General features: G+C 51.3%; 1 protein-coding gene across 6 annotated transcripts in view; it reads left to right on the top strand.

Moving 5' to 3' along the window:
* Positions 1 to 15,575, top strand: part of LTBP2 (latent transforming growth factor beta binding protein 2) — a 100,499-nt gene that overhangs the window by 2,370 nt on the left and 82,554 nt on the right. For all 6 annotated transcript variants that reach the window (XM_036843387.1, XM_036843385.1, XM_036843390.1 and 3 more), the window contains exon 2: positions 5,213 to 5,283. In XM_036843387.1, the coding sequence (XP_036699282.1) occupies positions 5,213 to 5,283 (71 nt within the window). The remainder of the gene's footprint in view (positions 1 to 5,212; positions 5,284 to 15,575) is intronic.

Raw genomic sequence — 15,575 nt, 5'->3', positions numbered from 1 at the left:
CGAATTGGAGAAATGAACAGATACGCACTGGTGAACATGCTTTCTAGTACCAGAAGCTTCATGTTAAGCATAAAGGAATGGACGTTTGTGGCTGAGGAGCCCGGAGGAGAAGGAGGCCCTGTGAGCAGGAGCCCCTGGGGTTCGAGGGGCGGTGTGTGGGGAAGCAGAGGGGAGGTGGCAGGAGTGGGGTGCCGAGGTGTAGCACTGCCCAAAGACAAGGGCTTTTCACTGTTGGCACTGGCCTAGGGGCAGGACTGCACCCTGGTGTAGGGGAGCCACAGGGCTGAGGCTGGAGGCATAGGTTGAACCAGATCATGGAGGAGCTTATACCGTCAGCATTCGGGTGGGAGTTGGGGGGAGATGGGATAGTGGAGTGGGGGTGGGAGGGTGCACTATTCGCAGTTGTGAAATGAGGTGGTGATGAGCAAAGCAGATTGTCACCATGATAAGGCTGGTAGATGTACACAGGTGTGTAAGGACCTGGGCTGGGTGCCACTCACAAGCACTTGCCATATACAGGTGCACACATCACATCACATGCTGGGTTTGGCTCCTCCCCCAGATTATTTTCTGCAGCTTTGATAAAGGGTGGGTTCCTCTGGCACTCCAGCTAGCCACTCCAAGTCATCTGGGGAGGGGCTGAGTGGCAATCTTGTCCATTGGCTTCCTCTCCCCAAGTCCATTCTAGCTCATGGCTTCTGGCCAGGCTGGCCTCTCTGGCAGTTGCCTTGTGAATTAAATTGCTCAGGGCCAAGGACTAAGTGCCACCTGCTGGTAAAGCTTGGAATTGCATCACCACTACTGGGGATTCTTCATTCAACAAACGTTTGGAAGGTCTCCTATATGCCCGGCACTTTGCTGGACCATGGGGATACAGCAGTGGCCAAGACAGCCTCTGTCTCCGTGGAACTTGCAATGTAGTGGGGTTTTATTGCACACAATGAAGATTTTAAGTGTGCGCCAGGCACAGTGCTAGGTGTCTGGGACACAGTGTAACCAGAGCAGAAACAATTCTTGCACTATTGAAATTCACAGTCCACAGGAAACTTTTTAAGCCATTGTTTCCCAGCATTCAGTGTTTCTTAAGCTTAGCCTCACAGCATACCACCTTCATAATATTTTCCTCTATCTTTTCCTCCTTGTTCTATTATTTCCTTAAATTTATAAACTATTAAAATAACAGGATTTTGTGTTTTATTTATTTTTAAGTATTTTATATTATGAAGTTTTATACAAACCTACAAAAGTATTGGAAATAATACAACTAACAATCCAGCTTTTTCAAACCTTAATATTTGGGCCTATTTTGCTTCTGATTTTTTTAGTCGAAATATCTTCTATAAATTTGTCTCTCTCTCTCCCCAGAGTTAACCACTACCTTGAATTTACCCATGATTCCAATCTATGTTTTTATACCATTACTACAGATGCATGCATCCATAACATACACAATATTGTTTTGCATATTTTAAACTTAGATAAGTGGTACTATGCTGCATTATCCCTCTACAATTTGCTTTCTCCAATCCTCATTAGATGTTTGAAATTTAACTACATTAATATAATCAGCCCAAGTTTATTCTTTTTTTTTTTTTAATATTTATTCATTTATTTATTTTTGTCTGTGTTGGGTCTTCGTTTCTGTGCGAGGGCTTTCTCTAGTTGCGGCAAGCGGGGGCCACTCTTCATCGGGGTGCGTGGGCTTCTCACTATCGCGGCCTCTCTTATTGAGGAGCACAGGCTTCAGACGCGCAGGCTCAGTAGTTATGGCTCACGGGCCCAGTTGCTCCGCGGCATGTGGGATCTTCCCAGACCAGGGCTCGAACCTGTGTCCCCTGCATTGGCAGGCAGATTCTCAACCACTGCGCCACCAGGGAAGCCCAAGTTTATTCATTTTAATTGTTGGTTATTATGCCATTGTCTGAATATACCACAGTTTATTTATCCATCCTTCTGTTTTTGGACACTTAGATGAGTTACATATTTTGGTATTACAAACAGTGCTTGGCATTTTTCTACATAAATAAATCCATTTTCAAGGACACTTTATATCACTATCATAAGCTGAAAATAGTACCACTTGTCATAAAGAGAAAACTGTAGGGAAACTGAAATGAAAACAAAATGTTCTCAAAGTCTAGTCAAATACCATTATCATAGGAAGTTCAGCCCTGTAGTTCTCCCTATTGGAAAGGGCAATTGGCAAGTGCTGGAGAGAGAACCAGGCATGAAGACCCAACCTCCGACAGGGATTTTTTCCCACTGATCTAATCAGACTAGAACGATCACTAAAAAGGGAATCACTAAAAAAAATAAAATAAAATAAAAAAATAAGGGAATCACTTTCTCGCTGTGTGATTCAGCATTGTTGCATGTTGTGATTATGGAAACGTCAAATATGGAACCGTCAAACTCCCTTTCCTACCAGAAGTGTGTTGGGAAACATTGGATTAAGTGAAACAAAGAGGTATTAAAAGTACACCACATGTCAGGCACTATGTTAGACTCTAGGGGCACAAAGAGGAATAAGAAAGAACCCTCAAGGTACTCAAGACGGAGACATACACCAACAGCCTGAGATAATCAGTGCTAAATTGTGTGGCGGCTGGAGAATGGGGAAGGCTGGGTAGATGTCAGGGGAGGTTTTACACAAAGGAGGTGACATTTGATCTGGAAGTCTTGGAGCGTGCCACGGATTTCAGTCGGCAAAGAAGAGAGGGAAGGCAGTCTAGGCAGAGAGAGCAGCTTAAGCAAAGGCATCAAAATGTGCCCACATACAGTGCAGCTGGGGGACAACAAACTTCGTATACTTGGAGGATCATAGTTTTGGTTGTAGGTGGCCATGGAGATAAGGGGGGAAGGGGGGCAATTAGACTCCACAGGCAGGAGGGGTCCGGTTGGCTTTGTAGAGGCCAGTGGAGAGCCTTGAGGCATCTATAACAAAGGACCAGTATGACCAGATTTGTTCCAGGTGGAACAGCAGCTGTCCTAGGCTGTTAGCCAGAGGGGTTGGGCAATGATGCTGGATCCTGGGCTAATGTTTGCTGAGTGGTGTGGCCTGGAAGGCTGGGCTTATATAATCTCTGAGTGGCATCTTCCAGACAGTCAGAGCCACTGAGTCGTTGGCCCCAGCTAGTCAGGCTCATTTGCTCTCTCCAACTAGCCAGAGCCCACGGAGTGGTCATCTCCCATCGGGCACCTCCCTGAGCCTGTACCCAAGACTCCGGCTGGGCTTGTGTATCCCTCTCGAGTGCCCGCTTAGCCAAGCCCTGCCCCCCTGCTTGGCAGCTTTGATTCTGACCAGTTCTCACCGGGGCCCTGACGGCCTTGAGGGCTCTACCGTGGTCGGGCAGGGCAGGACGAGCTGCTGCCTTCCTACAGTCAGCTCCGTAGCCATTCTGAAGGCATCTAGGGTACCAGCAGGCTCAGTGGGCCTCCTTGAGCTGGGATCCACTGCATGACCTCTCAGCCAGGTGGGCCCCTCAGTCCGTGCTCTCTGGACTCCCACAGACCCTAGTTTTTAGAAAACTCCCAGGGCATGCTGTCTGCTTCCCTCTCAAAGACCTCTCAGGCATCTAAGAGGCCTTGTCACCACCAGAGGGGTAATGACTCACCAATGGGTGGGTAGTCCCCACTCCCGCCAGAGCACACACTCAGAAGCCCTGGCTGTGAGGACCAGCCCCTTCCCCAGAACCCAGTGACTTGGGCCCTGATGGGGAAGAGGCCTTCGGGGAACCAGGAAACCGATGAATGCAGCGGTCCAGAGAGGCTTCTAGGTGGCTGAAATGGCACAACCCTTGGCTGGGAGGACATTCTGGGGCCTCCCTGGGAGGCAGCTCCCCACAGCTTTGGGCCAAAGGGCCAAGAATGGGCCTCAGCTTTTTCAAGCTGAAGGAATTTATTTTGAATGTTTCGTAAGGTTTCAAAAACCACACAAGCTTTGGGGGCCACACAAATGTCAAACAAACTCCTAAGTGGGACCAGATGCCCACCATGCCGGCCACAAAGGTCACAGGAATGGCCCCCGGTCTGTCCTTCACCTCACTCTTGGGCTCCGTACCTCTGCTGCCCCGCTCACCCTGAGTTTCAGCAAGTGCTCAGTAGACAATTTCGGATGGTAATGATGGGGTCTGTGAAGCAGAGCCAGGCCCAGCCTGAGCTGAGGAGTCAGGGCCCCAGAGGTCTTCTCTAAATAGAGCCCTTCTCGGGAAGTCACCTCTGTCCAGGCATTTGGGTCTTTAGACTGACAGTCAGGGTGGGTGAAGGATACTGGTGCTGCAGGGGCCTCACTCAACACCTGAGGGCAGAGTTTGGGTGAGTTGGGTGAGTGGCCCCGGTGGGAACTGCTGGTCAGTGTCCCCTGTAGGTGTCTCGGTGCCAGCACTAAGGAGTAGCTGGGGGAAGGACTATCTCCCATCAAGTAAGTTCCATCAGCCTGCCCAAGTAAAAAATGTGCTCGCCATGCAGAGCAGCTTACCCCGAGTCCCCAGCCCCATCTTCCTCCCAGCTTGCCACTTCCTCAGCTCCTCTTAAAGAGAAATTCTGGAGCTCCAGCTCCTTCTGTCCCACCCAGCGCTCCGTCGGACCGGGCACCAGCCTGCCAGAGGGCTAAGGCTCCTCCCAGTGTGCATTTGTTGGCAGGTGATGCATATGTATGTCCTTAAGGCTGTTTTGTGTGTGTTTTCCAGCTTCCCTTGGATTATCAGAATTTGTTGGCAAGGGCCATGGTGATAATTTTTTGGTGAGAGGCCATGTGGAGTTGGAGCGTGACTTAGAGTTGGGTCAGCTGAGGTTTGAATCTGGCTCTGGCATTTACTTATTGTTTAGTCTTAGCAAGTGGCTGAGCCACTCTGAACTTGCTTTTTGATCATCTTCGTGATCCCTGTGCCAGTGTGTCAGGGGCTATACATCCTATCTCATTTAATCCTCACAACAACATTAAGCAGGTATTATTATCTCCATTGTACAGATGAAAAGAATGAGGCTTCCCAAGCTCATGCGGAGAATGGCAGAGTCAGGATTCAATCTTAGATGTGAAGGATCCCAAAGCGCCCGCCCATGGGCCATGCGGCTTCCCTAGAGAAGGGGGACAGTGCCCGGCCGGGCAGAGTTCCCCCAGGCCCTGCCTGTAGAGGGTGGGACCATCAGAAGGGCTCTGTGAATAGTCCTGCTCTGAGCACCCTATGCTGACCCCGTTTTGGTGACCCCACAGGAGGAATGTCTGCGGGGGACAGTGCTGCCCAGGATGGACAACGGCAAACAGTACCAACCACTGTATCAAACGTGAGTGCCTCCACTGCATCCACCCTCTCCCTCTCTCTTCCTTGAGCTGGGCGGGGCATGGGGACTCCAGAACCTGTGCGGGGAGCACAAGTGTCTTCCCCAATCTGCCTCCTGAGCAGGTAGCCCCTCTCCAGGGGGGAGGCAGTGGAAGAGAGGAGATTGAAAAATGCCTCCAGGGCATTCCCTGGAGGTCTGGTGGTTAGGACTGGCGCTTTCATTGCCAAGGGCCTGGGTTCAATCCCTGGTTGGGGAACTAAGATCCCACAAGCTGCATGGCATGGCGAAAAAAAAAAAGGTTCCAACTGAAGATGACTTTTCAAATAAAATCCCTGCTCTTGTTTGTAAAGCTTCCTATATTCTCCACCTGCTTCTCCACTGTGTTGGGGCTCCTCCCCAACTTGCCCTGTGGTGCTCACATACCCCTGTGGTCTGTGGAACACACCTGGCCCCAGAGCCTCTGCATCGCACATTCCTGGGGGGACCACTCCCAGCGCTGTGCTAGGGGAATCCACCTCTGCTCTGGCCCCTGGCCCCTGGCGGGCATCCTACCAGGACGGTCAGATGAGGCTTTGATCCTGCATCTGGAGCAGTCTTCCTTTGGACCACTCCAGAGCCTGGCAGGCTGGCCCAGATGAGAAAAAAGAGGGTAGTCATCTTAGTTATGTGGAGACCAAGCAGTGAGGTAGGAAGAGCCGGGCTCTGTGCCCTAACCTCCACTGGTGGCGCCCTTGGAAGAGGTGACAGCAACATGAGAGCCAGTAGCTACGCAGCACTCGCTCTGTGCAAGACTCACTTCACACGTCCTGTGGGGCGGGGAGAGCCACTCACCTTTTGGCAGGTGAGGAAACTGGGGCACAGACAAGTCACCTGCTCAAGGTCACATGGCCTGGAAATGGCAGGATTTGAACTCAGGTAACCTGACTCTAGGGTCCCTCTTCTTAATCTCCACACTCTGCTGCCAGATACCTTACCTCATCTTTCTGGGCCTCACTTTCTGCATCTGTGAACTGGGGATGGCCGTGTACTACTGTTTTCTTTGTTACTCCTCCTCTACCTCCTATTACTACTACCACCCCACCATCACCTCTACCATTACTACTACTACTACTACCTCTACTACCATCACTGTGACTACAGCTGCTGCTGCTGCTGCTACCACTACTACCACCATTACTACTACTACCACCATTATTACTACTACTACTACCACCATCACCACTACCACTACTACTACTACTACTACAGCTGCTGCTGCTGCTACTACCACCACTACCACCATTACTACTACTACCACCATTATTACTACTACTACTACCACCATCACCACTACCACTACTACTACTACTACTACCATCACTACTACTACAGCTGCTGCTGCTGCTACTACCACCACTACCACCATTACTACTACTATCACCATTATTACTACTACTACTACCACCATCACCACTACCACTACCACTACTACTACTACCATCACTACTACTACAGCTGCTGCTGCTGCTACTACCACCACTACCACCATTACTACTACTACCACCATTATTACTACTACTACTACCACCGTCACCACTACCACTACTACTACTACTACTACCATCACTACTACTACAGCTGCTGCTGCTGCTACTACCACCACTACCACCATTACTACTACTACCACCGTCACCACTACCAATACTGCTACTACTACTACTACCTCTACTACCATCACTACTACTACAGCTGCTGCTGCTGCTACTACCACTACTACCACCATTACTACTACTACCACCATCACCACTACCACTACTACTACTACTACCTCTACTACCATCATTACTACTACAGCTGCTGCTGCTGCTGCTGCTACCACTACTACCACCATTACTACTGCTACCACCATTACTACTATAACAACGACTACTACTACTACTAGCTAACAGCCGAGGATTTACTATATGCCCCACACTGTGCTAAGCTCTTCACATACATCATCTTCGTTAAGTCTCCCAATCCTATAACATGAGTATTTACTGATCATCTATCCTACCTATAGTCGAGGAAACTGAGGCTCAGTTTGGTTAGGAAACGTGCCCGAGGAGACAGTAGTACTCCGAGTCCTGGAGCTGAGGCCTGGGGTGGGATTTGGGGCTGGAGATGAAGAGGAGGGCCCATAAGTTCTATTGAGCTTAGCAGAGAGTGTTGCTGAGGTTTGAGCTGAAGATGGGGAGGGTGGCTTCAGAGTGGGTGGGCTTCTCCACAGCTGCCCAAGGGGTCTGGGCATGGGCCTTGCCCTGGCCCTTCAGCCCTGAAGGATCTCAGTTTCCTAACTTTCTCATGACTTTCCAGCATCATTCTCTGCCAATCTGGAGTTTCAACACTGGAAACTCGAGGTTGGGTGAGTCTGCAGATTGTCAGAGTTGCCGTGCGTGTGCACCCTCGTGCCCTGAGCAGGGGGTGCTGCTCCAGCCTGCTGTCAGTAGCCACTCCACCCCGGGGGCCTCAGCCCCATTGTTTCTCTCCCCGGCCCTCCGCTGCTCCCCTGGTCATACCTGTGACCCTGGCACACAGGCTGGCAGCGCTCCTGGAGGAATTGCCAGTGGGCGTTAGCCTTTCCCACACGAAGTTGGCTTGCCCACTGAAGGTCTGTGTGCTAATTAGCTGGGCCCAGCGCTGTTTGCTTGTTGCTATTTTGCTGCTAATGAGCCTGATGAGAACCACGTGGGCAGTGGGGTGTTGGCCCTGGATGGCTAGGTCCTGAGCTCTGTCAAATATGGGGCTCTTGGTTCCACGCCCTGTCAGCTGGCTCTCCTGCTTCCCCCGTGGTTTGCGTCTCCCTATCCCCTCCCCACAGCTGCCCTCCTGGCTGAAGAAGAGGCTGCCAACGCCGGGGCATGCTCATGACTCTGGCCTAGTGGTTTCCCATATGTGGGGTGCCTCTCCTGGCCTGGCCGCAGGTGGGTAGTGACAGGGAGGGGTGTGTGACATCCCCCCAACTGCCAAGAATAAAGTCTAGTCCCAGAACAGTGTGGGGACTCAATCCATCCCCTGGTCTCTCCCCCAGATATCTGTGGGTCCAACCCACTGCCCATGCATAGCGAGTGATGGTCTTTGTCCCCTGGACCACTCCCGACTCCCACTTGCCCCTCTCACAGACTCCGAGGTTGCTGTAACATACCAGCCATCTCCTTGGCAGGCCCCTTTTTTCATCCCTGTCCAGTCACTGGACCTTGGGGACCCACTGTGTCTGCAGGTGTCCACCGCTAGAAGCCCAGCTGCTCTCTGCACCCTGGAGGGGTCTGGAGCTGCGCCCCCATCTCCTCCTCTGGTCTTGGTATCTGCCTTTCCTTCTGTGGCTTTGCCAGCTCTGGCACACAATTTATGTGTTTATGTATTTGTGGAGGCAGCTGACTGGGGCCTGCCAGCCCGCTCAGCTGAGGGGAAGCACTGCAGGGTGTGGGGTGCTTGGGTCCTGTTTACAGTTAGGGCTTTTGGAAGACTGTCCAGTCTTCCCAGACTGGCTCGCCCTAGTGCACACACAGCCTTTGGGAGGCTTCTGAAGGCTCACACTGGAAGAGGATTTGAAGAATTCTTTGGCTTCTCATTTTATCTCGACTTCGATGCATGGGGACTGGGGCTGTTCTGGGGAGAAGGCTATTGAGGAGGGGGCTAGGTGGATTACCATCTTCCCCTCCACCCCAGCAGTAAGGCTCCAAGTTAAGAGCATGTGCTTTAGATTCTGGTGCCAGATTCAAGGAGTCATGGATTTGAATCCCAGCTCTGTGTTCTCAGGCAAGTGCCTGGCCCTCTTCCAGCCATAGCGCCTCACCTATTAAGTGGCTATGACAATCTTTATAGAGCTGTTTTTGAGAATTAATAATAATAACACACTGTAGCTCTTACTGTGCGTCAGAACTTTATTATTAATTTTTCATCCTCACAACAACCCTGTAAACTAGATTTGATCTTTATCCCCATTTACAGATGAGGTTAACTATTTGTCCAAGTCGTGCAGCTGGCAATCAGTAGAGCCTGGGTGTGAATCCAGGTAGCCCGCTCCAGAGGATAGGGCTTAACACCGTGCTCCTGGGAAACGAGCAAGTGTGTGTAGAGAGCCTGGAACATGGTAAGTTTAGTTGTTATTTTAGCCTAGATCCAGGAGGCTGTGCTACCTGCCTGGGTTTAAATGCCGACTCCATCACTTAGCTACAGGACCCCGGGCAAGATGCTTAAGCTTCCTGTGCCTCAGTTTCTTTTCCTGTGAAATATGACTAATATTAGTCCCTGCCTCAGAGAATTCTAAGGAACAAATGAGATAACTTAGGGCGAGTGTTTAGTTCAAGGCCTGGCATGTTCTGTGTGTTCTGTACATGTCTGGCCTTGATGTTGAGAGCAGGGACTGTCTAACAGCCCACAACATGCAGCACAGTGGCAAGTGTTCATTGGATACAAGGTAAAGGCTCAACAAGAATGTACTGAATAACACAGGGCCTTTCCCAGGCCTGTGCAGAGAAGTCCCCTTCTGCAGCCCTGGATTCATCAGCCCTTTTGGAAAACTCCCCACGGTGCTCAGGAGACCCTGGAATGGCCTAGGCATTTGTGCTTGCCTTTTAGTCCCAAGCCTGTGTGCGCATGGGGCCATTAGAACTACATGCCTTCTGGGCCACATCTCAGCGCTGTGAAAACCCTCATCCCTCCTGATCTGGGCTTCTCCTGGGCTTCCCTGAGGGAGTTCCCCTGGCCCACCCATTCCAGCCCGGTAAATGACCCCATCCCAAAGGGCAAGACTATAGCCAACCAACTTTGGAGCCAGAATCCCTGAGTTCAGAGCCTTGCTCCATCACTTACTAGTATGGTGATCTCAGGCACGTTGCTGGACTGCTCTAAGCCTCAGTTTCTCCATATGTCAAATGAGGATCAGAATAGCACCTGTAGTAGTTATAAGAATCTACAGAGGAGATATATGCAAAGAAATCGACCTCATAGTGGTAAGTGCTGAACAAATGTTGAGGAAAAGGGTCAGGGCAGGGGTGGAATTTGCAGGTTCTTTACTGACTGGTTAGGAACTGCCAGGAACCAGAGGCTTGAGTCTACATGTGGCTCATCTCTGGATGAACCATCCGATGAAACTCAATAGTTGGTGGGAGTGGTGGAGAGGAAAGTGGAAGGTGTTAAGGGGAATAATCACATGACTTCAGTGGAGACCCAACTAACATGAAGGGTACAGACCTAGCAAGAGACACTGCCCATCTCTCCCCTGACCATGTAGAGGTACCTTAGATCTTCCTGGTAAGCAGGTGTATGCCCCCAAGGCTTTTTGCTTAAAGGAGTATTTAGGAGATGCTTTTATCCAGGGGATCCTGAAGCCAGGGGCTGTATCCTGTTGATACCAGCAGAGTGCCTATTGGATACATGTTTGTTAAAGGACTGAGTGGGTAAATGATTTCACAGGTGACCTGGAGGTTTTCTTCTGCCGTCCTCAGCTGCCTCTTCTCACCTCCTTGGTTGGCTTCTCCTCTTCTACCTAACATCTTGATGTTGGGCTGCCTCAGGACTTTCCCCAGATCTTCCAAATCCCCCACGCAAAGAGGGGGCCATATGAAGCAAGCACAGCATTAATCGCCCCCCCCCACCATTATTGGGTACCAGTAGACACTGTGCCAGACAATTAACACGCAACAATAAGAGTGGCAGTGCTCACTCTGTGCCAGGGACCACGCTAAACCCTTCAACTCCCTTCACCCTGTGAGTGGCCATCACATCACTCTCCGTCCTGGCCCCCTCCTGTGTTCCTGGCTGCTGCTTCTTCTCTACCCAGCTACTAAACACTGGGTTTCCCAGGACCGAGTTCTGGGTCCTCTTCTTTTCTTTCTCACTGCACTGCTCCTGGAATGATTTAATGCATTCCCATGGATGTAAACATCGTCTCTGGGCTGATGACACTCAGATTTATATACATCTTCAGCCAGACATCTCCTCCAACCTCCAGGCTCCTTTCGTCCTGCCGCCTCCTCGACATCTGCTCTTGATGCCTCCCAGCCACCCCCACCCCAACTTGTCCCAAGCGAGCGCATCGTTTCCCTCCCTCTGAGCCAATATCCCTGCCCAGGTCTTACCCATCCTGTTAAAGGCATCTCCATCTGTGTGAATGCTTAAGCCAGACCATTCAGGACACCTCCTCTTGCTCAGGCTTCTATCCAGTCCATCCCTGAGCACTGTTTGCTTTACTTCCTAAATCTCTTGAGAGTCTGTTTGCTTCCGGCCCCCCCCCACCCCCTCCCCCCCGCTGGCTGCTTCTGTAGTCCCGGGCACCAGCACGCTCTCCTGGGTGACTGCTGCAGCTGGCTGACTGCTCCCACTGTCCCCCTTGCTCTCCAGTTCTTTCTCTGTAAATTAGATCATAACACATCCCTATGGAAACCTTCCTGTGGCGGTGTGTCCAGCCTTGTCTGTCAGCCCCTCGCTCACCAGATCCAGCCTGGGTTCCTGGAATGTGCTGCCCCCGGGCTGTTGCACATGCTGCCCTCTCTGTTTGCTTTTCCTGTCTCTTTATGTGGCTGCTCCCTGTCTTCATTTCCAGCTCCCCCTAACCACTCTGTCTAGAGCTGCCCCCAGCAGCCTTGTTATTCTGGATCCCAGCCCCTTAATTGTTTCTTCCATCATTCATATCCCAATTTCTCTTCCTCTGCTTGTTTTTTTGCTTGTTTTATGAATTTCTCTAAGTTGGAGGCTCCATGAAGACAAAGACACCGTCTGTCTTGCTTACCATCCTAAGCAAACAGTAAATGTTGGACGCACGACCATTTTCTAGACGCTGAGACTCGCAGAGGTGAAGGAACTTGCCTGAGGTCGTGGGGTTGGAATTCAAACGCAGGTCTCTTTGACTATAAGGCTGCTCTCTCCTCCACACTTCTGCCCTCGCCTTCATTGAGTTGTCAATGGCAATGGTGTATTCCTTCCCTCTCAACCTTCATGGGTCCTGGGCACGGAGCTGGTGTGACTGCAGAAGGGCTTGGATGGCTCCATGCCAGCCACAGAACTGTCTTCCGTGCCCTGGAGCTGCTCCCCTGGAAAAGACGGGGTCCCCGGGCTTGTCCCTGATGGGGCTGCTCCAGGACCCCATCTTCTCTCATCTCCCCGGCCTCTCTGGCACTGAGGCCTTTAAATCCCTGCCTCCTCCCAGACAAAGCCCTCAGGGCTGTGATGGGGATGGACAGGTGACTCGTCTGCTCTAGGGCAGGAGCTAGAGGCAAACCCAGGCCTCTGCCCTGGGCCACGAGCCCTGCCCAGTGGTCCCCTCCTCATGCCTGCTGGAGCCGGTGGGAATTGGGGCTGCTCTCTATCCCCAGCCCCTGGCCCCCAACTGGCCCAGCATCTCGGTGTTTGTTAATGCAATTAGCAGGGCGGTCCATGCTGAGGGGCTGGGGCCAAGGTCTGACTCACAACCCTCCTTCCTCCCCTCCGGCCGCCAAACGGTAGAGGCCCTCTCGGCCTGCCAGACGGCGTCTGCAGAGCGTGCGCAAGGGGCCAAGAACGGCATCTTTCTCTCATTAAAGGCTTTTATGTGAACACAACTGCTATTTTGGAGCAGGGCGCTTGGCTGGCCCCTGAGCCCCAGTGCTGTTTCCAGCCATCCTGAGCTGCGACCCCAGCACAGCTGTGGTGGGAATGGGCCGAATCCTTGAGGACCTGACTTCTCCCACAGCCTGGGGGCTTGGGGCTGAGGTCGGGGCTTGGGGGACACAGCCCCTGGGCAGAGCTTGGGTGTGGAGAGGATGAGTCCTCGGTGGATTCTGAGGGTGTGTGAAGGCCAGTGAGGGATCTCCTGGCCTCGGGGAGCTCTGACATCAGGGTCCCCTTTCTGTGGAAACCAAAGGTCAAGGCTGTGGAGAAACAGCTCAGGGTCACAGGTAGACCCCCAGTTAAGTGAATTCCAAGGGCAAACTGAGGCCTCCAGGTAGGGTTCTAAGGTGAGGGGGGGCCCAGGGAAGGGCAGCACTGAGGGTGGTAGGTGACCGTCCTGCCTAGAAAGGTCTCTGGGTGTGGAAGGGACAGGGCCCCATCCTGAGGGAGGGATCAGGTACTCAGTGGGGAGGTCCTTAGTGTCCCACTGACACAGAGTTTAGGAAAGACGGAGGTTTAATCTGAGGAGCAGCTGAGCTTCAGGTATGGGGGTGCGGGGCCCAGAGTCTAATCTGGAAGGTAGGTTCATCTCCCAGACAGGAGGGCCTGGTACTGGAGGCCTCGGAGGAGGGCACAGGCTTAAGGGGCCCACCCTAAAGTCGGTGCCTCACCTAATGGAATTGACGGAGGGAGACGGCACCTCTAGATCCCAGGAGAGAGAGCTGATGACAAAAGCCCTACCTGGCTGGGGTGGAAGGAGGTAGAGAGGGGACCGGGCTGTATTTAACACCTGAAGAGCAGCCCTGCCTCTGCACCACAGTGCTTGGGGTGTCTCTCTAACCAGGGCCTGCCTTGTCATTGCCTTTTCCTGGGAAAAACGTCATGGCAGAGAAGTTCAGAAGCCCTCTTGCTTCTGCCACTAGGTGTGTGGTTTTTTTGTTTTTTTGTTTTTTAACTTAGCATTGATGTCCTATACAACTTTCTGTGGAAACTTTCTGTGGAAATGTTCTATATCTTGCCATCCAACATGGTAGCCATGAGCCGCATGTGGCTCTTGAGCCCTTGAAATGTGTCTAGTGCAACTGAGGAACGGAATTTTAAATTTTATTTAATCAATTTCCATTTCAACAGCCATATATAGCTCATGGCTACAGCATTAGACAGCATTGGACAGCACAGCTTTAGAGAGTACAAAGTACTTCCATGATCTCTGTTGAGACTCACACAACTCTTTGAGGCAGGGATTGTCAGACCCATTTTATGGATGAGACAGCTGAGGCACTGGTTGAGGTGTCTCAGTGAGACGAGACACGCCCAAGGTCACGCAGCTGGGATGTGGCTGAGAGGGGGTCAAACCAAATCTTTCTGACTCCCGACCCCATGTTCTTTTTGCTACCAAGTCGCTGGTCACGAGGGCTCTGAGTGGATGGTAGGAGCAGCCTGCATGGTGGGAGCTGTTTCCAGACTCTCCCCCAGGCCTGCCCATTCTGCATTTGGTCTCCTCCCAAAGGCAGAGGTTTTGTTCGGAAAATCTGAGCAAACCTCTGCTTGACTGTTTTGGAGCAGAGTGAAGGTAGAAGGGGCACAGCCAGGAGTGGGGGAGTTGGGGAGAACGATGCCTTCTATTTCTTGTTTCAAAGTAATTTCGGGAGATTTCTTTTTATTCCCCTCTCTTTTGGCATACTGCTGCCTCCAAAGCTGAAACTTTCCACATGTCCAATCCTCAGTGAGAAAGAGAGTGCCAGGGGAGTGTGGAGAAGCCAGGGCTCAGGTGGAGCCCAAATTATGAATGGCTAAAGGCTGGCATTGGCGAGCGGGCACAGGGAGGCTGGGAGCAGCGTCACCTTCGGGCTCTGAGGGTGCCAGCCCCTGACAGGGAGGGGCTGGGTGTGTCCTCGATGGCTAAACATGGACCTCGTGGCATCATGCTTGCTAACCTGTCACCAATCATCAATCACCGAAGACTCATTAAAGCCATATACCCCATCCTGTGTTGATTTCTCAAGTATAAGGCATGACCTCTGCCCTTGTGGGAAAATGGGAGGAATGAGGCTCCAAGAGCAAAACATGAAGACTGCCCAGCCTGCCATGGTTGGGAATTTTCTCTCTTAAAATTCCCACAGCACTGCATGAAATCGCCTCTCCGGGGTGCCTCGGCATTTCCTTCCTTGCTTTATGCAATACCCCTGCCGTGGGGCGATTCTGCGGCGGCTGATCCCCTTTCTGATACTTCAGTTTTGAAATCTGTGCTCATTTGACTTAGGAATATTTTGCTGCAGTTTCCTTTAACAAAAGGCACATGACCACTATCACCGCCCCCCTCCTTCCCAAAGGGTTCCAAACTTTTGGATTTCACGCACCAGTAAATATCCCCAAACATCTTAGGTACCAAAGTACAGTAGCCAGCTTTTCCTTTTGCTAAGTGAGGATGTTAGAAAAACAAACTACCATTTGCCATCACCTTTAATTTTAAAAGAACATTTTAACACCAGAAAAGTAATAAAATAATAATCTCAAAATAAAAAACACTTTTTAAGTTGGGGAAAAAATAGCATTACAAGAAACACAGAAAACTGTTTTTATTTTTCTTGTTTCATGGCAGACCAGTAAAAACTGTCCTAAGAATGGTGCCTTTCATAGATAGGCACTTGGAGCCACCATTTGGGGCCATTTGCGGGGTGGCTTTC

Source organism: Balaenoptera musculus, chromosome 2 (genome assembly GCF_009873245.2).
Source record: "Balaenoptera musculus isolate JJ_BM4_2016_0621 chromosome 2, mBalMus1.pri.v3, whole genome shotgun sequence".
In the NCBI taxonomy this organism is placed as follows: domain Eukaryota; kingdom Metazoa; phylum Chordata; class Mammalia; order Artiodactyla; family Balaenopteridae; genus Balaenoptera; species Balaenoptera musculus.
Note: the sequence above shows the minus strand (reverse complement) of the source record. Positions and strands in the feature narration are given on the sequence as shown.